This window comes from Maylandia zebra, linkage group LG6 (assembly GCF_041146795.1).
Source record: "Maylandia zebra isolate NMK-2024a linkage group LG6, Mzebra_GT3a, whole genome shotgun sequence".
Classification (NCBI taxonomy): Eukaryota; Metazoa; Chordata; class Actinopteri; order Cichliformes; family Cichlidae; genus Maylandia; species Maylandia zebra.
Window position 1 is genome coordinate 21,812,330 of NC_135172.1, and position 23,373 is coordinate 21,835,702.

Here is a 23,373-nt window from a genome sequence, read left to right on the forward strand (position 1 = left end):
CTTGTTTTTTTGTAATGTCTACAAGAGCAAAATAATATGCATCGACAACAGCTTTGAATTCCTTTCTTTTTTTTTTAAGACCACTTAAAATGTTAATTTTATGAGTGAAAGCAATCACTGTTAAATATCTGGCAGAAAAACTAAATATCCAACAATTACAAAAGTCTGCCAGAAACCGAAACATTAACTCAGAGCTACACTCTTGAAGGTGCAATCAACAGAAAATGGAGGCATGAAATTACAGGGATAATACTTAACAACCACTCTGGAGGCTGCGAATCTGTGCTGTTAGGGGACAATGGGAGGCAGATCCCTTGATATTAGGTCAGGATGGAAGTGTTGGAACAAAACATGTTTGGTTAACATATAGCTGCAAAGCATGCTGGGGATTAAGTAAAGGAAAGTAATCATTTACTTTGAGTTTAGTCATTGTGGGCCTTGGGCCGCCGACAAAAGGAACCTCTGGGGCCATCTCCCGGCCTTCTTCCTCTTCCACCGGTAGACTGGCTGGGTTGTCCTCTGCTGAGAGAATTGGGAGTCCAGACGTGGGAGCCTGGGGTATGGACAGAAGTAGCCCACAAGCCTTGGCTGCCCGAAGCACCCCCGGTACCTCCTGGACACGGCCGTACCAGCGCAGTAGGTGGGGGAGATGATGTAGAGTGGCGGCAGCGCGTGCTTGGAGGGAACACTATTAAAGACCAAGAAAAGGATGAAAGGATGAAAGAGAAAGAGGAAAACAACAAGGAAATATTGATTAAGTGACTCGATTGACATGTTACTGCCAGCGGAGCGAGATGCCACGTTCCACCAGAATTCACACATCACGCTGGTGAACACTTGTGCGACAGACTGGCAAAAAAAAAAAATCTAAACAGAGCTGGCAGGAGGAGAGGGTGAAGAAACAAACAGAGACATGATCTGAGATGAAGCATAAGGGCACAGAGTGTGTGTGTTTGTGTGTGTTTGGACACAGAGTGGTGCACGGAGGCAGAAGGGGCACTCCACAGCACGACAAGAGGGTGGAGTGGAAAGGATTCACTGTGGCTGCATGTGTTGTGGACAGTGATGGCCGTTAAGAGGAGACACGCTAGGCTGAGTGTGAAACTGGAAACCACTGGGGCACAGCTGACTACTAAAAGCCTCATTGTGAGAACTTCAGTTCTTTCCCACAGTCGAGGAATAGCTGGAGACAGCTGAAAGGTGAAATGAGACCCACTCCACTGCCAGACAATGCAGCATTCCTGATCAATAACAGCATAAGCCTGAACTTTACAGCTCTCGGTTCGCCGCTGCAGTTGCTACCAAATTCATCACAAACAATGAGGCGTAATGAATATTCAATGAGCACTTGAGCTTCTAAATTCTTCAAAGATTTTCAAGTTAGGAGTTTGTTTTTTTAGGTCAACATAACAACCTGCCAACTCCGTCAGCTGTTCCCAAAGTAAAGTCAGTAAAATGTATTTCAACCTGCTGCATTTGAATAAAAACCCTCCCCGTACAGTGTTATCAGCCTTTGCCAGGTGGCTCCAGACCACCTTTGAGAGGAAAAACTGTGCCAAGTCTGATGCAGCGAGTCTTCTTAACCCAAGTTTCTGCCTGGCTGGATTTAAAAAAGGGAACTGGGTGTACTACCTGTTCACCCTGACCAGAGTGTCAAAACCACACATCATGCATAATTTGACAAGTCATCATAATAAAAGTATTAAAGAGCCAGCAAATTCATGTAACTGCACGCTCCGGTCTGCATGAAAGCATTCAGTCTGACATCAGCGCCACTTTTGTATCCACGGAGACAAAGCCTTTCCTATCAGCACTTGACTGTTTGTGTAACAGGTGTATTATTGAAAGAGCATTTGTAAAGAAAGTGTGTCAGTGAAATAAAAGCGACAGGCTTAAACTGACAAAAAAGGGCTAATAAAATTAATTGTGCTTTGATGTGTATGTGCCATTCTTAATTAGACAGTAACAATCAGAATGAGGTTGTTGACACCACTCAAAAATTCATTACATGTCAAAAAGCCCTTACCAGATACTGATAGATGCACGGGAGCAGCACCACATCAGTCAGAGTGAAGTACAGTCCCTCGGCAAACACATGCTCCAACGGAGGCAAATCTGCTGTCTTCACTTTCCTGATCTCAGAGTTCTCTCTGGTGGCTAAAGCTGGTACTGAATCCACAGACAGTTTGGCCAAAGCGGCTCTAAGCTCAAGTCCATCACAGGCCTGAGACGACTGTCCAAGCCCGGACTCGGAGTCCAGGTTCTCTTGGCTTTCAGCAGACTCTTCACGTCTCTGCTCCTGGAGTTTCCGCCTTCGTATTTTGTCATCGTTGTGGACTCTGACAGGCTCCGCGAGCCTTCGCTCAAGAGTGAGAATGGAGAGGGGCACCTGTTGATCATCATTTGCAGGATTCTGGAGATGTTCTTCAACAGCAGAGGGGATTTCAATTTCACACAATATAGTCCACCGGCTCACCTAAGAGTGAGGAAAACATGGTGTTTGAGGTCTGTCCGTAAATGCACTCAAAATAAAAAGGCTGAAATACAAGTCCTTATCATAGCACTGTGCACAACTTGTGCAGTTGTCAGATATTTATTTGTAATTAAAAACACAAAAAACATAACTTTGCTACATATTTCCAAAACAAAAAAAGGAGAAAAAAAGTTTTGGTGTCAGAATTTGTTTTTTTCCAGTTTTTGACTTTTTGGCAGTTCCTTTTGTCGTTGTTCCCTTTTGGATTGAAGAGTGAAAGGATCACAAGTGGAATATGTGTATATGTGAAATACATCTAGTTTACCACAGGGTGCTTTAAATTTCATTAGCCAACTGGGAACCACCATTTGCTCAAATCTATTATAAATAACCTTCTGGGACCCTGATGGGGAACAATAGACGGTCAAAGTTGTGAGGTATAAGAGCTTTCCTAGATCTGAAACCATGCAAACTTTAAAGCAAACTAAGAATTAGTTCATTATTTACTTATAATACTTTTTAAAAGTTGTTAATTGTGTGATTTCTAATGATGATCTCTAAGATTTTGCATTTATTTGGTTTACTTGATTTTGTAGATTTGCAGATGGTCTTTATTTTTTGTTAACCGTCACTTTTTGTAATGACTGAGTTTTGGGGTTTTGTTCGCATTAAGTTGGTTCGGTTTTCCTTTCATTCAAAGATTTAATGGTTCTTTTTGATTTCAGCAAATCATTACTTATGGAGAGAGCATTACACTGCTTCACAACAGCTTTCAGTTTGTTCCTGAAGTCACTAAATGGTCAAAGCACTTTAAAAAGCATGCCTCATTCAGTCATTCACACAAGGTCTTTTTTTCAATGCGTTCTCTACCAAAGTGCTTTCTATCTAACATTCACACACATTCATATTCCAATTACTGCCTCGGGAGAGTAACTTGGGGTTCAATTTCTTGCCTAAGGATACTTTGGTTTCAGCTAACTATAACTGATTTGTAACTGTGTGCTTACTTTTAGACATATTTAACCTCCTAAAACCCGAACTCTTCCACAACATGCATTTTTAATTTCTTTTTGATATTCGGGCATATTGGGGCCCGATGAATGTAAAAACAAAGAATTACCAGATTTTTTTTCAACCTTATCACTTGTTTATTTTCTTTTGTGCATTTTTGTCGTTTGCTTCCCTTTTTTCCACTAACCTCAGCGCAGGCTTTCAGACAAGTCTTCTTGAAACCCAGCAGAGCCAGTACATCATTTCTGGAGGGGTCAGCTTCGATGGTTTTGTTGATAATATGTCTAAGGACCACTGCCAGTCCTGCCCTGCAGAGCTGCCCAGTCTCATCCAAAACAGCAGGGAGGCGACAGCCCCTAACCAGCTGAGGCAGAGCCTCTGACTGAACATCAGAGGAGTCCAGATGCTCTGGCAGCTGACTTCTCAGAGACTCGGAGCTGCTGGGTTTCTTGAAGACCAGGTAAACTTTAAAAAACTTGCACTCGCAGTAAGAAAGGAGGAATAGGACGATGGAGGTGTGCAGGGGAAGGCGCGGCTCCTCGTTTTGAAAGCAAACTTCTAAATAGAGAGAGGGCTGCTGCTGGTTTTCGGGCTGTTGCTTCATTGTAAATAAAGTCAGCACTGCGGGGTGAAACACATGTGAAGGTTTAAAAAGTAGCCTCGGTAAGGTGTTCCGAGGTGGGGTTTGTAAATGGAAAAACAGCTGTATCTAACACGTTAACTGTCACTATGAGTGATACTTACAGCAGCAGTAGCTTCTATAAAACCACGTTGTTGTTATGGTGTGGGCTGCTTCTTCTTCTTCCCCTGTGCTAAAGCTACCACAGCTTCACCTGTTTTCTACTTACGAATAAACAACACACGATGTGTCACTGGAAAAATACATGTAAAACTGTATAATATATTATATGCCCGCTCCATAAAACTGGTTCTTTTAAAAAAAATTAACTATTCAACGAAGAAGCCGTAATGTGAAATATTCTGGAGTAACACAAGTTGCTTCATAAGGTTCCGCGCTTATATCTTGCGGACATATTTGAGTGTTGCACAGGTTAGAGGAAACGGCTTCTTTGTAGGAAGTGTTGTTCTGCCGTCAGTTTCCCCATGAAATCGAAAAGACCGGATTGAGGAGAGACAAGTTTACGAGAAGCAGAGTGTGAGGTATGGTATTCCAGTTTAACGATTTCATTCGTAAATCCTAATTTCTAACTGACAGCTTCGAGTAACGAGAACTTTTACCGTTGTGGTGCTATTATGGTCCCTTGTGTTGCTGCTAGTCCGGACTGAATATGTTACGCAGCAGCCGAAGTTAATCTTTTTTTAATTTGTGTGAACTTTTAAATATTACACCCGACAGACGGAATTGAGACATTTGGGACTCAATCTACAAACGTGAGAAGGAAGATAATAATAAATATTTGTTTTAACCCACAGAAAAAAAGCACATGACGTATCACAAAACACAAACGCATGTCATTTACCTTGGAAGTCGGTGCTAACAAAAATGGTAAAAAAGCGCAAAATATGATTTATTTCGGTTCTTAGCAAGGTAGAGCCGTTTAGCTATTACTAGCAGTACAGCATCGTATTTGTTTTTTAATCTTAAAATGACCGTCGCAGCACATTCATGGGTAGAATCTGACCAGTGCTCTCTGCATGGCTTATTTAGCGAATCATAAATACACAAAAGTGACAGTACAGATTATACATTTTACAGTTTTACTGCTGTTTACGTTCACTGCCGCCATCTTGGATAGTTAACTCGGGGTTGATGGGTCTGTTCCGAGTGGGGAACCTGAGTTGAGGAGATGTTCCAGATTAACTGGAATCTACAGATTGACTGGGAACAAGGAAATTCAGATTTTCGACTTAATCTGGAACGCACCATTAATCCTAGTTTTCCCGGAGATCTGTCGTCTCCCCTTCAAGTGCCCTTCGTTTAGTAATAAAGATGTTTATTGTGACAGAGCTTTAACTCATGGGAAACAGTTTTCACTAAATATTTAAGTCTTACTAAAATATTGACTTATGCATAATTAATGTTAAGAGCACCAGAAATAGATGCATGATGTTTCAAGGAATTTAAAGAACATGTTACTTAAAGTGTTGTGAAAAGGTATTTGCCCCTTCCTGAATTGTTCACATTTTTAGCACTTAAGTTTCTGTTCAAGAAACAAATTTTAACGATAACATAAATAAATATAAATATCTTATTGTTGAATCATTAACTCTGACCTTAACTGAGGCAAGTGAGACCTGCTGTTCTTTAGTTGTCGTTTTGGGTTCTTTTGTGACCTGGATGATTTTGGTAGGTCGGTCACTCCTGGGAGTGGCTCTCGCAGTGGTTCACTAGAGTCCCAATGCCTTAGAATTGGCTTTGTGACCCTTTCCAGATTGATAAATGTCTTTGACTTTGTTTCTCTGCTTTTTGTCACTTTCTTTAGATTGCAGTCTGGGGCTGATTGTTTTAGCCTACTTCACTTTGTTAAACAGGTTCTATTTAAGGGATTTCTTGATTTAACGTGTCTGACAGTAATCTGGTGGCAACTGCTTTTTCACATGGGGTCAGGTCGATTTGGATAGCCTTTTTCCCTAATAAATGGGGGGAAAAAACCAACAATTTTTTTACTCTTACTATCCTTTGTTGTCCTTAGTTTAACTAAACTTGTTTAACTGCACATGATTTACTCAGTAGAGGGATGTTATTTGTTCCCCGAAGCCCGAAAAACTGTATTTTCTGATCCTCAGTTTCCATCATGGCTGGACCTGTCAGTTTGGAGTTGGATCCCATCTTTCTAAAGGCACTGAGTTATTTACACTCCAAAAGTAAAGACTCAGCTGAGAAACTGAAAGCTCTCCTTGATGAATCCCTTGCAAGAGGAAGTGACTCATCATACCGTTCATTACAAAAAGTAAGAAACTGGAGACGTACATGTTTATACAGTCTCTTTATGCTGTATCTCATTGTTGTTAAACCTTAATTTCCCTTTCTCAAACTAAAAGTTATTATTATTATTATTATTATTATTGTTGTTATTATTATTATCATCATTATTATTATTGTCATGTGTCCTCAGGACATAGAGGTATCAAAGGGGACTGTGTCAAAAATGACTTTAAGTAAGCAAGACTCCAAGTCTTCAAGTTCTTCATCTTCAAGTAGCAGCAGTGGAAGTAGTAAACCTGAGAAGAGCAAGAAAGACAGTGAGAAGAGACCATCTGAGAAGGTACTGTGTGAATTTTGCAAAACTACTAGAAGATCTCGACAACCTGGTAGTCCAACGCAAAAGGTGTTGCGTTGGACCATACAATCCTTCTTGTAAGGTGAAGTAGTGAAAAAAGAAAAAAAAGAAGGGAAAACATAAGTAAGTCAAGAACACTCTGCGATTTAAGCAGTCTTTTCTTCATATTTAACATTAATTAATTTAATCATTTTGCAGACACTTTTGATATTCTCTGATGATCGTAAACGTGCAGCTAAACGGCTAAAGAGCTTTTCAGGATGGAGAGGTCAATAAGTCGTGACAGGCCAAGTCAAATAGCTGCTCTCACTCCAGCTTAGCAGCATGCCAGATGCCTAACATGAATCTTTCTTTAGTCGGCTGTGTCCTAGTCCTGTTTGGCTCCTGTGAATAAGTATTTGTTTTGGACCTTAAGCACGTGTACTCTCAGGCCAGACAGGCTACCAGGTCTTTTTAAATTTATTTTTAGTTCAGTGCATGGCTGTAGCGGGCAAATCAAAGGGAGCTTCTCTCCTTATACTGAGGGGGGAAAAGGAATGAATAGATATTTTAGTAAAACAATGAACCTTTTTTTATGGTGAAAAGTGGAGGAGTAATCAATCAATCAAGGTAGAGAACCAGCTCAGAGTAGGTCAGAGCTACTTACATGTTAAATAAATTTGAGTTCAGAAATTTCCTGCAAATCTGAGAAGCATACGTATGTACTATTACATAGAAGAGTACTAGTGTTACAGTGAAGTAGATGCAGTTTGAAAATGTTTGTCAGTGATGCCAACATGCCATGTCTAAAATGTGCTCTTTCTGTCTTCCTGAAAAAATAGATCAGGGTTGACTTGGGTGAGGTGGACCCCCCGAAAAAGCCTCGTTTGGAGAAACAGGAGAATCGCTCTTCTCCGATCACTGTGCAGACGAGCAAAGACCTGCTGCCAAACATAAATGATGATGAGACCAGCGCCGATGACTTCGCCATGGAAATGGGCCTGGCTTGTGTGGTTTGCAGGTACATGTTGAATATTTGTAGATATGGTAAATTTTTGAGTTGCCGTCCCAAGTTTTATTTTTTTTAACCTTTTATTATCATATGCCGAGTAAAGAAACATGTTTTTTCTGTCCCAAAGTGAGCCAATGAAATTCTTGCTTTTCCTGTCCACAACAGATACCAACCTAAAAAAATCCACATACAAAATAGATAAATAGAATAAATGCTAATTACAACAACAGCATATCAGAAATCCAGTAGGATTATAGCATATGAAAAAAAATTGTACTTGGAACTTTTTCCACTTTAAATTATTGAGATTCATTTTACTCCATCGTCAACCTAAACAGGTAAACGTGTTAGCAAATTAATTATGTGTCCCTGCCATATGTCTTTACTTTCCTGCTGTTTTTATTCCTTAAGACAAATGACCGTGACCATGGGGAACCAGCTGGTCGAGTGCCAAGAATGCCATAACCTGTACCACCAGGACTGCCACAAGCCCCAGGTGACCGACAAAGAAGTCAATGACCCACGGCTTGTGTGGTACTGCGCCCGATGTACCAGGCAAATGAAGCGTATGGTGAGGAAAGTAAATTATCTTCCAGTATCAGCTTTGTATTTGGATTCAGCGAGCTTGGTTTGTTTTTAAGTGAAAAGTTGTTTGTTTGTTTTTGTCCACAAGGCCCAGAAACCTCCACAGAAGCCGTCCCCTGCGTCTGCATCTTCAGCACCTGTTGTAAAAGACACACTAGTGAAAAAGACGGAGCTTAAACCCAAAACTGACACAGCCAGCACCTTCCAAGCATTCAAAAGAACAGAAGTGAAGGTATGTGTTAACTCGTTATGGCTTCCATCGACGTGCATTGTTAATGCGAATGTTTATACACAGCCTTTGTGTCGTCTCACGTTCTCCTCCTTCTCAGACAAGAAAAAGTTATGATTTCACATCCGTAAATTACTTGGGACTGCAAGGGAGAGAACAGCAGTTGCAGTCAGAGTGCAAAGCTGCTGTGAAAGGAAGTCTGCATAAATCCCCGCAGAGGAAAATGAGCAGAAAGTGTAAACTTATTTTCAAGGATCAGCGTTCCAGCACGGTGCCATTTCTCCAGAGGGAATGGGTTTAAAACTTTTCAGAGCGCTTTCACTTAATGGAGTTCACCAAAAAGTTATTTTGATAGCAAACATGATACCCTGTAGTCACAGATTTGATTATGTTAATACTTCTACCGTGAGGTGTAAGAGTTTTCATAGTTTGCAGCAAAAGTATTGCTCAGGCAAGCAGGACGCGGCGTGAGTAGCTGAGGAATCACATTTTTACTTGATATTTAAGAAACTGCAACTGCGCTGTATGTTGTTGTTGTTTTTCCTGCTTATAGGCTTTTATTTTTAATCAGATGCCGTAACAAAGCAGAGGCTGGTAATTTGATGCTTCTGCTTTGCAGTTCACAGACTGATGCAAAGAACCTTTTCTTGCATTTATAGGTCATTTTCATTTTTGTAATCATCTGTTCACCTTCTGCCTCCAGCAAACTTCTTTAATATATGTTCAGTCACATTATAATTGAGTACAAGAAGGTTGAAACTCACAAAAAGTGCCTGCAGAGATTATTGGTAATAAATTTACTAACGCACCAGTGACAACGACAATTTTATTTATATAGTACATTTCATTATATTAAAGCTCAGTGTGTTTAATACAGAAAAAGAAGACTTAACACCATAAATCAGTGAAAAATGCTTAAGAGAACAAAAAAAAGAATAACGCATATTAACTGTAGGCCTGTGTGCAGAGAGAGGTTTTGAGTCTGTTTTTGAATCTGCACACAGATGTAATTGAACTTGAGTCAGCAGGCTGCTTGTTCCCAAGATTAGGACCACAATAATTGAAAGCACCTCAAGCGTACTTGGATCAGATTTTGGGAGCAGTTAAAAGATCACCCAGGAAGTTGATTCTGTTCATCTGGACGTAGCGTTTTCAGTAGGAGAAATGTTTCTGTCACCCATCCAAGTGACTTCTTCGGTCTAAAGAAGTGACCTCTCTGTCACTCAACTCCCAGTGTTTTCGTTGAGTTGCAATCAGGGTTCATTGCTCTGCCAACTTGTCTGGTGGTCAGCTCTGCCGCCAGCAGTCAAATAGCACAAGCTCCAGTCATGTCATTGTTACCAAACTGTTGGCCTTGGGTGTCCTAGATAGATGAATGGTCTTTTGGAGTTAGTTAGATAAAGGCATTGTGACTTCTTCCCCAAAATTGTATTTTGAGGCACAGGACTATTCACAATAATCAGTCAGCTCTGACTGTTGGGAACCATAAACACAACCCTGCATGCATTTGGACAACTAGTTTTCTTAACAGAGAAGCTCTTCCTGAATTGGGCCAAAAGTGCATTGATGTGACAAGAATAGGGGTGACCCAAGCACATCATCGATAGACAATGAAGCCTTCAAGTCCTGTACAAAAGCGTCAGTTAAAAATGGATTGTATTCAGCTGAATACTGTTTTCCTAACCCTCCTAATTCAACTGTATAATCTTAGCTATGGTGGCCACTGAAGGACAAATGGGTTTTTTGAAAACTAAAGCTCCAAACTAGGTTCTTCAGGCCCAAGTGGGAGCAACAGGGACTTGTTCTCAAATAATAAAACATAAATGAAAGAGATGAAAAGAAAATCCAAGTAGTTAGTAGTTTGTTATTAGTCAGTATTACACTCTAATAATGACAGTAACCTTTTCCCATGCAGCCACCAGCCACTTCAGCCAATCCCACCAGCAGCAGCTCCTCCTCCTCGGGCAGCGGTCTTACCGGCTGGGCTGCATTTGGCGCCAAAACGAGCCCATCTCTTCCTGCTAGCACCAAACTAGGTTCCTCAGGCCCAAGTGGGAGCAGCAAGACCTTGACAACTCCTTCTGGACAGAAGCCTGTTGGGTTATCTGGGCTAGCTGGAGGAAAGTCGGGGCTTGGGAGTGCAAAGATATCTGGGAGCGGCAATGGAAACGGCTCCAGTCAGGCAAACCTGAAACCGCCTCCACCTCTGACTCTGGGTAAGCAGCCGTTGAATAGGTCATCGAGCGGTGAAGGCCAAAGCAAAGGCAGTTCTTCGTCAGGGGCCGGCTCTCCTAACAGCTCCCAGACTGGAGGCAATGGAGGCAGTAACGGAGGAGGTAATGGAAACAATGGGAATGGGTCAAAGGCTGCACCTGGGGACAAACTACCTACAACCCAAGAGTCCCAGCTTAACGCCATGAAGCGGTTACAAATGGTGAAGAAGAAAGCAGCGCAGAAGAAACTGAAGAAGTGAGTGAGGACTGAGTGAAAGGAGGAAGAGTTGTGAGGAAAGGGGAAAATAAATGTTCAAAGAGGGCCGGTTGAGTGCCAGAACATTACGTTTCTATTTCAAGAGCAGTTGTACATCAAGTAACACCATTGAGTTAAATACTTGAATTTCACTTTGTTTAAATGCTGCTAGACTCGTGTGCCTCATCCTGTCCTTACAAATCTAACCAGTGAAAAAAGTGTCATGTCACTTTTTATCAGTTAGTGTCATTAAATATCCTGTTCTTACATACTCGCAGTAGCTTTGACTTTATTGTGACTGTCTCAATTCAGTCATTCAGCTTTATTGGGAGAAACGGAGAATGGAGAATAAACCAGAACAGCAATAACCACAGAGGCAGTTTTTATTCATAACGTTATCAACGACTTTGAACGTATTTCTTCATTTCAGGGCAAACGGTGAATAAAACTTCATATAAATCATTTCACATAAAACATATACTCTATCTATAAATCACGTCATATATTTTTATATATAAAAATGTACTTCATTAATAAATCACTTCATTATTCATATGAACTCGACAACACTGAAGTATAAAAAGTGCTCAGCACAGTGCCCTGTGCTTTTATAATTCTCCACATTCATCACAGATCACTGGTCAAGCTCCATTAGTGAGCTCTCTTGTTATCTTCTGAAGGCCAAGCAGGTTCAACATCAACACTATGGTATGATAATAATATCTGTTGGGATGCTCGCCAAGCAGAAATGTAGCTTGGTTCAATTACATTTTGTTAAAACGGTAAATTGATGCTCAGAATTGGGTGTTTTAGGCGTAGGACATCCTGCCGAGGTAGTTGGCCGGGACGTATCCTTTTTGTCCGTTAGCCTCAGCCAACCACCACTCCTTGTTACCTCCCAGGTCACAGAATTGAAGGATGCGAACGTGCTGGTGCTCCTGCAGGGTCAGTTCCTGTTCGCATCGGGCTTGAAATGCATACACGGCGTAATACTGTGGAAACAGACCCAGTTTAGGTGTGAGCAAAGGCAGATGCAATTATCGCTTTTAAAATGTGTTAAAAGCAAAAAGCTAAGATTCAATCCAAAAACCTAAAACAAAAGGCATCATGAAGGAATATGTAGGCACTCCTGTTAATCCAGAAGGTGGCAGTGTTAAGCTTCCTGGCAAAACACAGCAGTAACACCAATACTGATTCTCACTCGCTGCGATCCATTAACCTATGTCAGTTTTTATTTATAATCTTTTATGTATTTCAAGACCTTTTAACTCGATGATGATCAGAGATGTATTTCAGTCAAAGGCCCCAAGGACGAACCCTACGAGTGCTGCTGAGTGACAGCAATCTCACCATGTAATGCTATTTTAAAAACAATTAAATTTAATGTCAGCAGACAGGGTGAAGCCATTAGACGTGATTTTAGAGTGACTCATCTTCTGCTGATCGAGTCTATATACCTGCGGTCCTCGTTTACCTACGCGCTGCAATAACCCATAATTCACAGCTGTGGCTCGGGTAAACCATTAGTTATTATTGGCTGAGCCTTTTTTTTTTTTTTTTTTTTTTTAAATCAGTTTTTTTAAGGTCTATGTGATGTGTGTGTTGTTGTTGTTGTTTTATTTCTGACCTTGAATTTCAGTCTTCTTTTTTTTTTTTGTAACTTCAGTGTATACAGCTACTCTGACCTTAACTGTTAGGTTATCCTCTATGGAGCTAAGTAGTGCGATATGTTAATATGACACTGTGAGAGCAGTACTGATCAGCTGGCAGACCACCACACACACCTGCTGAGCCTCCGAGTCCACTGTGTCCTCCGTGTCCTCAGTGCTCTCCAGCTCCCCCTGCAGGCCCGAGAGAATTGAGCAACTGTCAGTGGCGCTGAGCTTGAAGCTGCGCAGGCTGCTGCTGCCGCTTCCTGACACGAACAGACTCAGGTCATCAAAGTCCTCTTCCACCGTAGCAGGTGGCTGCTGCTGGGGCTGCTCTTTGGCCATCTGGCCTGCCCGCTGCGAGTCCCTCAGAGGGTTGTACTGCTTCAGGAAGGTGGAGTAGACATAGCCTTGCATACCTGACAAGGGACACAGAGATAGTTTGTCAGGTTCACTAAAATTAAGCTTTTTTTTTTTTAAGCTTTATTTAAAAAAAAAAAAAAAAGCTTAATCTCTCTTTATATGTAGCCCTGCAGATTATTATGGATGTTATAGAAAAATATCAATATGGCATCTTCTGCCAGAAACGTAATCTTTTAAAGCCACTGTTATTTTTTTCATTTGTCTTTCATTCATATTTTTTGATTGGCACAAGAAAATAATCCATTCAAATCACAATGGGATCAAAGCAGCAATCTTAGAGATGTATGACAGTGAGTGTTAAGGGGCTTCATCCAGAGGCCACAGAGCACTTGCTTACACAAGTCTCGAATCCAGTTCCAGTGAGTTACTGAAGAGTGTGTAAATATGAGGCCCGCATATTCATAGTGTTGATATCAACAGAAGGAAGAACAACAACTTCCTGGGAATGCTTGTTATCCCTGAGGAAAAGACAAGCCTGTGAAGAATGTACTTTACGCCAAGAAACATACACACACTATTTTTTTTCTAGTGTTCTTAAAAAAGAACTTGTTATTTCAGAGTACAAAGATGAGCACCAGTGATATCTCTTCATCCTTGTCTCTGAATCCCCAGGGGAAAAGTCTTTGTACTCTAAGTAACACTGCATACAACTGCGTACAGCAGTTTGTTCCAAGCAAGATGCTGGGATCTCAGGTGCCTCTATGAGACGCAAAGCAGAGATAGAGACAAGCTATGGAGCCGGCATTGTTGTGAGGCAACGATCTCCAGAGGCAACCAGCAACCATGACAGCACAGGAGCTCCTGGGACAAATTCTCATCTGCTGACTTATCAAGGCCAGAAAGTAAAGTTTGGTGTGAGTGTTTTCACAGAGAAAAATGCATTAGATAAAACCTGTGGCACCCATACTTGCAGATGATCCAGTGTGATAACTTAATCCACGGTGTGTGTCTTACTAACAGTACTACACGCGCACACACACATACTTGCCTCCAGTGTGTACCAGCCAGCGGCTGCTGCTGCCCATCGGATCTGTGTCCTCAATCAGAGCTACCAGCTCTCCCTCCAGCAGGCTCAGGTCCTGCTCCTGGCAGCCATTGCACTTCCTCTTCAACTGGTACAGTCGGTTCACTGGGTATTCTGCCAGCAGCCAGGCACGCTGTTCCTCGGTCTGATGCTGCACCTCCGGCACCTGAAGGACAGCACAACACGAAGTGTTGCCGTAAATATTTGAAGCGGGTATGTGGTGTGCAGGTTTACGTAGGAGTGTTAGGTAACAGTACACAAGGGTAATCTAGGGAGGGTGAATGGTAATATGATCCTGGAGCTAGGACGTTCAAACACATCTATTCACGTGCTCAAGAAAAAGAGCCTTCTAATATAGGTGCAGATGTTTTAGTGTATATGCGTATGCAGACCAATGAGCATGCCAATATACAGTACTGTGCAAAAGTCTTGAGCCTCCACAGTGTTTTACTGATGGCTGTATCTCTCTCATGACCTCCTCTGTACGTATTGTAAAATTTGGATACTTCCCCCAATAAGACTAATTGTTACAGATTTTCAGCCCAATTCTTATGTAATTTAGAATACCTCAGCCTTTTTTCCCTGTTTCCCTTCTGTAAGAATGGCTTCTTGGCATCCATTTCTTAAGGACATGACTTTCACTGACTTCGTTTTTTAGTCCTGTCACTTCTTCTATTGTATTCTATTTGTTTAATTTCCTCAAGTTTTTGGGGATACAGTGCACACCATCCCAAGATATGCCAAGTTTTGGGCTAATAGTTTTTGGAAATCACCTTGTTGGTGCAAAAATACCATTTTATGCCTGTAAAACTGTGCTACATTTGACAATTTCATAGAGTTGGCTAAAGAAATGGGAACTAATGATGTGTTTTTGTGAAAGGCTGCTAATAAAAAAGTGCTCCCAAGCCCCATTTAGATCTGGTAACAGACACAACGCTGGTGCATCCTTTTACTTGTTTTGTTTTTTATGCTTGAATGACGCAAAGTTCAGTCTTTGCTGAGTAAACATGCAAAAAATAAAAGATCAGGTACAAGAACTACACTCAAATTGAAATAGCAGGGAAAAAGGGAAAAAGCAGCCAATGCCCAAAGAAAAACTTTGAAAGACCGTAAGAAGCCTGGAGAACTTTTGCTCAAGAGCACTTTAAAAAGAAGAAAGTCTGGTCTTCTGAAGCAAATTATAGAGAAATGATGGTTGGGTCAACACACTTACACAATCCTGCAAATGAGACTGATGCCTATCTCCTGAATCAAGTACTTAGCTTCATCATAGCCTGGGATCTGTGATGCGTATAACTGAGCATTTATGCCCTGCGACTGATTTTGTCAGAGTTTGGAAAAACAAAGGTCTTTTTGAATTTTCTCAAAACTGAAGACTATGGCACATTTGTTTTAACCTGTGATCAGTGACGAATGGAAAAATCCTCAGACCAGAGGTTTTAAAATCACACACTTGAGGCTTTACGTAAAGGTGAGATTAGTCTGTTCAGCTTTCTTACCGCAGTTTTCCTGTCTCGTTTTTCAAAGCTGACTTTTCGCTCCATTAACTTCTGTGCATTGTCCTTGACAAAAGTCAGATTATTCAGCTCATCCATGATGCTGTTCTGGACCTCAGCAATGTTTGACAGCGGAGGCTGAAAAGGCAAACATAACACAGGTTAGCTTTATTGTTCTTTTATTTTAAAAAAAAACCTTTAAAGTCTTCCAAATGGGATATTTGTAGATGTATCCTTACTGGTAGCTGGTGCACTGATGGAGCACCCATCAGTGCATTATTCATCAGCCCTCTAAGTAGCGCCACTAGAAACACCACACTGTTAGTCAGGATAGTGTATGCAGCTGTGTTGAACCTCTGCAGTTCTTCCACTAGCAAAGCATTGAGAGCTTCGTAGTCTCTCTTGGCTGGACCTGGTGGGTCTTCTGATGCCGGTGAAAGAGAGGAAGAAGTGGTGGAAGAAGAGGATGAAAAAGAGGAAGAGCGCTCCAGGCGACTGCAGTAATCTAGTAATTTGTCATAGCGTTTTTGGATGAGCTTCTGAGGGGCTGTGAACATGCCGTGCAGAGAGGAGAGGGGGGTGAGCACCAAGTGCTCCAAATTGTCTCTCTGGGGGAAAAACATGGCAAAAGGAAAGAAATGAAGATTAGTTTGTGTAGCTCATAACATACTTATTTAATTTGTACATATAAACAGTTTTGTTTTGTGAGCATCTCCTTAAAAATAAAAAGAGAGAGATCTTTTTGCAAAATCTTTTTCTATGACGCATCTTTGAGGCCCAGCAGTTTTCTCAAAGTGAAGATGAAGAGTGACACTGGCACAGAATATCATGCAGTGATACAAATATAAAAGCAAACTGGAAACATTTTTGCACTGAAGGACAACAAATAGCACACTTACAAAGACCTTATAGGGATCGTAGCCATTGTCGTGGACCAAACCATTGCCATCATTTTTGTTTGAATCCTTGACTATGTTCTTCACATCCTGCACACTCTGAACAGCTACAGACACCATCTCCTGCAGGAAACATGGAAAAACAAACCTTAAAATAAGCCAAATTATATATTATGCATATTTTGCAAAAGAAAATGGTCAAACATGTACTTACCTGAGTGTACTGCAGGTAACATTGAACGTTTTTGACCAGTTGCCTCGCAGCTTTCTCTAAACTCCTGAAAAGCTTCTCCTCTCTGTCAAACACTTCATCTCTCACCTACGGAAATAACACATCACTTACACATAAACATACTAATAGCCAATTATTCCTCTGTATAGCTCATATTAGCTATAAAGAGTGGAGAATGAACTGGAAAAAGTTTGCTGTCACTTTGTTTTACCTGTGTATCAGCACCCGCGAGGATTTTGAGATAACCGGCAAACCTGTCTCCCTTCTTCCTGATGGAGTGGATGTTAAACTTGTTTAATTTTCCCCTCAGTGTGCCGTCATCCTCCAACCTCTTGTACTTCATAACTGAGAATCAACAAAAAGCCGGGGAACAGGTCTGATCAGATTTGGTATGGATATATTTGGTATGGATCGTGTATAAAACACACATACCGGTACACAAAATAAATTTGCAGTTTTGCTAAAGCCGTTCATATAGATGCATTTTTTTCCAAACACACATTATGAATAAAAATTGCCTCACGTATGTCAGTGTGAATGAAATCTCACCTATGTCCTTGCGTCTTTTGAATTCATTGATGTTAATATTTATGATCTTGGCAGCTGTGAATGCCTCCTGCGTCGGCTGATAGTCGGTGTGGTCTTCAGGCGTGGCGTGCCACAGCTCCCCAAGAAGCAATGGGTACTTCATGATCCTCTGAACGGGTTTGATGAGCAGTGAACCCATATCCAACAAATTAGGTTTCCCTCTGTGCAAATGTGCATAATAGCCAATAATCAGCTATCAAAGCTAAAGTAATAACAAAAAATACATAGTGCAAAAATTTTGCCAGTAACTACACTTACTCTTTATCATAGATTTTCCTGAAAGGAAAAGAAAGAAGATTACAAACAGAAAAGGATAATTTTTGGAATACATAATAATAAACATAAAAAAAATAATAAAGGTGAAAATCATTTAGAGAAAGTAGCTTAACTTACTTCAGTGCTAATACACATGTGGTAAAATGTTGCTTGATTTCTTCATCTTTCTCATAGGATTTGAGGGATGCGTTAGCCTCATCATGATGGTAACAGTAAATCTTATATACATCTTCTAAAGCTGCCTTTGCCTGGATAAATACGTCTCCTTTAAATTAAAATGGGAGACAACATGTTTCATTTACTACTGATGTGACCAGCAACAATCGCCAAAGACAAAACTGCTTCAGTCAGACAGCTTGTCAGTCACTCAGAAACTAGACTAGCGTTACCTATGACAACGGCTTCTGGATCAGGGTCAGCCATGGCCTCGTGCAGTCTGTGAAGGAGTGCTGCAGAGACCTCACACACCGTCTCCATGTTGGTGAACAGTCGATCCACATCCACAACCTGCAACCCAGCAGACTCAAAATGTACAAGTGCATTTTCTACCCACACGTCAGTTAAACTGATTATTGTTAAACCAAAGGTTGATGTTATTTAAATGACCAGGCTTTGCTTTGTTTTGACATTTAAGCAGAGATTCATGACCTTCTATCAAATGCTCAGCGTATAGTTTAAGAATTTGAACTGAGGTTTACATTGGCACTGATTTTCATTGTTGTTGTCGCATACACCAGACAGGTTTTTTGGTATACCTTGCTAATATCCCCTTTAGCCTTAATAATGTGTTTTATTCTTTTTGGCGTAGATTCTACAAGGTGCTGGAAACATTCATAATGACATGATCATAAGATGGATGCACTGTTGTCATAAATTGGTAGACACTGAGGTAGGTTGTGGTGTTTAAACAATGCTCAACTGGTAGTAAGGAGCCCAAAGTGAGCCAAAGTATTTCCCCCACACTGATATCACAACCACCAACCTGAACCACTGAAACAATGCAGGATATATCCATGCTTTCATGTTATTTACACCTAATTCTTACTCTATCATCTGAATATCGCAGCAGAAATTGACACTCATTTCGTCTATTGAAAATTGTTTTAGTTGACACCCAGTGTGGTCTTCTGATGCTGCAGCCCATTTGCTCTAAGGTTGAATGCGCTGTGCATTCAGAGATGCTCTTCTTGGTTGTAATGAGTGGTTATGTGAGTTATCGATGCGTTCCAGTCAGCTGAGAGCAGACTGGCCATTCTCTGGCCATGTTATTTACTCAAAACTGCTGTTCACTGAAAATATTTTGTTTTTGGGACAAGTCTAAGTTAACCCTAGAGATGGTTGTGTGGGGAAATCCCAATAGATCAGCAGTTTTTGAATTACTCAGACCAGGCCTGCTACTGGCACCAACAACCATGCCACAATCAAAGTCTCTTAAATCACTTTTCTTCTCTATTCTGATTCTCCATATCTCATGTCTAAACACACTGAATTCCTGCCATTTGATTGGCTGATTAGCTATATGCCCGAGCAAGGACTTAAACAGGTGTGCCTAACAAAGCGGCCAATGAGCGTATATGGATATCTGTCAGCGGTAAGGTTACAAGAGATTTTAGTGAGGATCGTGAAAAGCACCTACCATGAGATTTCGCAGAGGCTGCACCACTTCTCTAATGCACAGCTCCAGGTCAGTGAGGAAGTCCTTTTCAGTCTGAACAAGTTCCTGAATGACTTTTGCCCTGCGCTTCATCTTCCTCGCACGCAACTCCTCTGGGTCAACGGCCGGAGATGGGATTGGGGACAGACCACGTGGTGTCATTTTCTCTAAAAGTAAAAGACAGTCAAACGTTAAAATTTCGGAAAGGTTTTTATTTGACATCACAATCGTAGCATCTGTCCTAATGAGTCACACAGATTATACAACATTAATGAGCTAATTTTATATGTTTTCTACCATTTTAAGCCATCTATGTGACATTTTCTAAAATCTGGGTAAATACCCTGGCGCCATAAGCTGTGCGATGCTTTGAAAAAACTGTAACACATCCTCTTGATGCCTAAGCAGCATTCTTTATTTCACAGTGATCTAATTATTTTGACTTGAATGCCAAGAGACTTCACTTAACATGCCAGTCAGGCTGACTTCTGCTTCTTTTTTTAACTGCTCTGCTGCCTAATCAGTCTGTGGCTGCTCTGTGCTTTGCATGGCAGGCAGGAGTGTCTGCTCAGGGAAGAGGGATGCTTCCTTGCTGCCTAATCGACACCACACACTGCTTCCTCCTCTGCTGCGAGAGCACGATGAAAAGAGGGGGGGGAGAGACAGAAGGCTGCAAGACCTGTGTCAGGTTGCAAAACTAATCGTGCCACTGATGTAATCCTACAGCGTGCTCAGGCATTCCATCTGCTGCGTGTGTGTGTGTGTGTGTGTGTGGGGGGGGGGTGTAGTTATGAGTACACACGTACAAATACACCAACACACACATCAGCACTGATTCACATGTCACACATGCACATTTAAACAAATGTATTCCGTCAGCCTCAGGTTATGCATTACACACACAAGAGTAAACACTGCAAACTCTAAAAAGTTGAAGTTCATCTTAGTGTACAAATATTACCAAGAGCTTCTTGTATTTTTTTTTTTGGGGGGGGGGGGGGGAAGGGGCATCCAAGGAACCATTTGCAAAAGATGACTACATCTATATATCAGCAGCTTGAGTAACATGGCCATTGCCTGCTGGTGCAGACTGAAGATGACGAAACAGATGCCCTTTATTGAAGCTACGCAGAATGCATCTTGTGTTTCTGGCCGGTACTTGCTCTCTTATGAATGGGAGCAGTGTTCAGCATCGGTGAGTGACTCCAGAGATCTGCTGCGTACAGTTTCACCTTGCTTCCCAGCCTTGTGAAACTGTAAAATGAATCTGCAGTGGTTAGTCATGATTTATTTGACTGATTTTTTTGCCAATTCAACAAGAGCTTCACACAATTCCTTCAGTTATATTCCTTCAGTGACATAAGAGTCACTGAAGGAATATAATTAATTGGAATACAATGTTCTTCCTTCCTAAAATACTTTAAGTATTTTATAGTATTTTAGTATATTTTAACATGTGGTTAAAATGTGGTTGTCTTTGTGAAGGCTCTACTTGCACAGTAACTATACTGAAGCCACCTCACCTGGTCATTACATGGTATAGCATATACTATATATATATATATATATATATATATATATATATATATATATATATATATATATATATATATATATATATATATATATATATTATAGTCATAAATAGATATTTTCCTGCCACTGTAAAAGGTTTTAATGTGTTAAATGAATCCCGGTTCCTTTCCAGAGCTTTGAACTGAACACGTCGTCTGTCTCATTCAAACTTGACCTTGAAAGGTTCCCTCCACAGAGTTTAAAAAAAAAAAAAACATGGATCAAGAATAGGCGGGACATTTCAACTTATCCTTCTGCCGGCATTATGTTTGGTGAGGTATGGTTACTAGGATCGGAGTTCTCATGAAAGCAAATACAGGGCGTTTTTAACTGCTCAGTCCAGTGAAAGGGATCCAATAGAGTGGACAGGAAAGAATGAAGGCCACAGTGTATCATGTATCACCATCAAGAAAAATGACATGACAGACTTATCCGCATAGCACAGGCCCCTGTGGCAATCAGTGGGAAGGAGAAATACTTTGGACACAATAAATTAAATTGTTTTTTAAATGCCTGAAGTTATTTGAAAGTTAGAAAACAGGCGAGAAAGACTTCAGAAACTACAAACAAATAGGTAGTTTTATCTGTTCCATTACTGTCCTGTGGCGTTTTTTGCTGGTAAATCATTGTTGGAAGTATTTTATTTAGTTGCGGTAAATAATTAGACATATTGATGTCATTGTTGCCATGGCTCTATGGCTTGACCAACCTGTCTGGCAAGCATATGAGAAGAGACTTTCTAGCAGCAAGTCATATGTTTCCTCTTTCAGTGAAGTCATCGTTCTGTCAATATTTGCATTGGTGTAAATATGTAATGCTGCTGGTTTCCCTGAGGGTGAAGTCAAAAGGCGCGGGTAAATAGTTTACTCAAAACATCACAGTGTTTTTTGTACAACTCAGCCTGCCATGATGCAGGTTCTGAAAGTAGAAAGTACAAAGGGATGAAGAGTGGTTATGTCTCATATAAACTTAACATCTTCTGAAAAGACAAAAGTGTGTGTGTGTGTGTGTGTGTGTGAAAGGTGTTGTTATCCACAAAACACCAAGATGGAACTAGGTTAGACTGCACTATTAGACAGTTATTTGAACCACGGTGCAGTCATGTTGTCATGTGATGAGCATTGTTCAATGAAAAAGAAGACAAAGAACAAGTGGCACAGGAAAGCCTACATACTTACCTAATCTTTCATATCAACCCCCTGCTGATGATTGATGTCATCGGCAGGGAGCATTCCCAGGCACTGACTGCACTTTAAGGACAGGGGAATCCAGTTTTACTTACTACTATGTGTTAGAATGAAAAGACTGTGTCAGCAGTAGTAATGAGGCAACACACAGCTGAATTGACAATTGTTTCTCACAGCTCATTTCCTATTGCAGCTGGCTTATGCCTCCCATGGTTTTTGGTTTAAATGCTACGGCCACTGTGATCAAAACTAAGACCCAACATTTTAAATAAAAAAAAAAAAAAAGATCCAAAGTCCCCCCCATCGCACAACACTGGCCTTGTTTACAAGCTGGCCTGGAACAATTTTAAGCCACTCCTCTGTGCCTGAGTTTGGAGCACACTTTGCATATGTGGCTTCATCCCTGTGGGAGTATCGCCTGCTCAACACATATTAACACAACAGGTTCAGGGTGCAGAGCGGCCCACACTTTTGTGTGTGCGTATGTGTGTGTGATCACTATTTGCCCGAAAGCCATCGATGCTGCTCCTACAGCCCGTCTACATTCAGATCTATTTGTCTGAACTTCTCCCACACAGCATTTTATCACCATGTTTGAAATGCAGAGACTTTTCAGAAGGACAGTTGCGCGTATAAGTTGTTGCCATAGTTTTGATCCCTGAGGGACATCATTAGTTGCTGTACCTTTAAGTTTGGCGCTGTACTCTGTCTTGTCAGACTGACTCCTCCTCACCAGCGTCCCCAGGTTGATGTCACCTTTGTCCGTGTCATCAGCTACGATTGTGTCCGTCTTTCTCCTCTCCAGGTAACGCAGGAACACAGGCCGGTTCCTCCTTTTAATCACTTTCTCCTTTTCCTTTTCCTTCTCACTTCCACCGCCCTCCTTGGGATCCATCATGAGGCTTTGCTATTAGACTAAAATCAAAAAAAGGCAAGGAAAGAAAGAGACACAAGGAAACAGAGCGAAAAAAAATAAACAAACAAAAAAAAGAGCTAGAGCCTGGGAAGTACAACAGGTGTACTGTTCCCTGTGCACTGGCCGCCAGCTCTGCACAGGTAATGTAGCTCCTCCTTGTGTCTACCTGTCATTGGAGCTGTGTGGCCACACCTCTTTGCTGCTGTTCTGTGTTTCTGCCCTTAAGGCATTCAAATCCATCCCGGAAGAGAAAGTGATAAACTAGAATCTGTCTCTCCTTAAGGGTAAAGACAGAAAAATAATGGCTAGCTGAGGTCTTTTTAATGAGTTATCCTCGTCTAAGAGCCTTAGGGTTAGGTGTCATATGTTGATAAGGAATAATTCATACATGTGACCCCCGCCCCACACACACACACACACACACTATAAATCACAAATTGAGTTTTATATTTTTGCA

At 41.1% G+C, this 23,373-nt stretch overlaps 3 protein-coding genes across 5 annotated transcripts in view; 1 reads left to right on the top strand and 2 right to left on the bottom strand.

The window, feature by feature from the left end:
• Window positions 1-4,490, bottom strand: part of gstcd (glutathione S-transferase, C-terminal domain containing) — a 75,998-nt gene extending 71,508 nt beyond the window's left edge. The window contains exons 1-4 of the mRNA XM_004549431.5: window positions 4,229-4,490; window positions 3,672-4,105; window positions 2,027-2,476; window positions 416-688 (exon numbers count right to left, since the gene is read on the bottom strand). Coding sequence (XP_004549488.2) covers window positions 416-688; window positions 2,027-2,476; window positions 3,672-4,088 — 1,140 coding nt within the window. The 5' untranslated portion in view covers window positions 4,089-4,105; window positions 4,229-4,490. The remainder of the gene's footprint in view (window positions 1-415; window positions 689-2,026; window positions 2,477-3,671; window positions 4,106-4,228) is intronic.
• Window positions 3,808-11,269, top strand: ints12 (integrator complex subunit 12). 2 transcript variants are annotated; one of them, XM_076884859.1, is made up of 7 exons: window positions 3,808-3,944; window positions 6,233-6,396; window positions 6,562-6,711; window positions 7,548-7,726; window positions 8,129-8,288; window positions 8,391-8,534; window positions 10,447-11,269. In XM_076884859.1, the coding sequence occupies exons 2-7, from the start codon at window positions 6,241-6,243 to the stop codon at window positions 11,002-11,004; spliced, it is 1,347 nt and encodes a 448-aa protein (XP_076740974.1). In that variant the 5' UTR covers window positions 3,808-3,944; window positions 6,233-6,240; the 3' UTR covers window positions 11,005-11,269. The 2 variants fall into 2 exon arrangements, with proteins under 2 accessions (XP_076740974.1, XP_004549486.1); XM_004549429.6 differs by lacking the exon at window positions 3,808-3,944 and adding an exon at window positions 4,510-4,645.
• A 96-nt stretch (window positions 11,270-11,365) lies between these two features.
• arhgef38 (Rho guanine nucleotide exchange factor (GEF) 38) lies at window positions 11,366-23,043 on the bottom strand. Of its 2 annotated transcripts, XM_004549432.2 has the most exons (14): window positions 22,685-23,043; window positions 19,221-19,405; window positions 17,974-18,091; window positions 17,702-17,849; window positions 17,567-17,584; window positions 17,270-17,469; window positions 16,932-17,065; window positions 16,703-16,807; window positions 16,492-16,611; window positions 15,832-16,200; window positions 15,596-15,730; window positions 14,061-14,262; window positions 12,785-13,068; window positions 11,366-11,992 (listed from the first exon to the last, which is right to left on the bottom strand). In XM_004549432.2, exons 1-14 carry the CDS (start codon window positions 22,896-22,898, stop codon window positions 11,810-11,812), a joined length of 2,415 nt encoding a protein of 804 aa, XP_004549489.1. In that variant the 5' UTR covers window positions 22,899-23,043; the 3' UTR covers window positions 11,366-11,809. The 2 variants fall into 2 exon arrangements, with proteins under 2 accessions (XP_004549489.1, XP_023010881.1); XM_023155113.1 differs by lacking the exons at window positions 11,366-11,992; window positions 12,785-13,068; window positions 14,061-14,262; ... (5 more) ...; window positions 17,270-17,469; window positions 17,567-17,584 and having other exon boundaries at window positions 17,698-17,849.
• Between the last annotated feature and the right edge of the window lie 330 nt (window positions 23,044-23,373).

What these genes read in the sequence shown, in the direction of transcription:
- ints12 (XM_076884859.1), top strand. Translation starts at nt 6,241, where the DNA reads ATGGCTGGACCTGTCAGTTTGGAGTTGGATCCCATCTTTCTAAAGGCA. An exon ending in CTGGCTTGTGTGGTTTGCAG is followed by an intron (nt 7,727 to 8,128) that starts GTACATGTTGAA and finishes TTATTCCTTAAG; the next exon opens with ACAAATGACCGTGACCATGG. An exon ending in TCAAAAGAACAGAAGTGAAG is followed by an intron (nt 8,535 to 10,446) that starts GTATGTGTTAAC and finishes TTTCCCATGCAG; the next exon opens with CCACCAGCCACTTCAGCCAA.
- arhgef38 (XM_004549432.2), bottom strand. Translation starts at nt 22,898, where the DNA reads ATGATGGATCCCAAGGAGGGCGGTGGAAGTGAGAAGGAAAAGGAAAAG. An exon ending in TCGCGGGTGCTGATACACAG is followed by an intron (nt 16,808 to 16,931) that starts GTAAAACAAAGT and finishes TTATTTCCGTAG; the next exon opens with GTGAGAGATGAAGTGTTTGA. An exon ending in GTTACCTGCAGTACACTCAG is followed by an intron (nt 16,612 to 16,702) that starts GTAAGTACATGT and finishes TGTTTCCTGCAG; the next exon opens with GAGATGGTGTCTGTAGCTGT.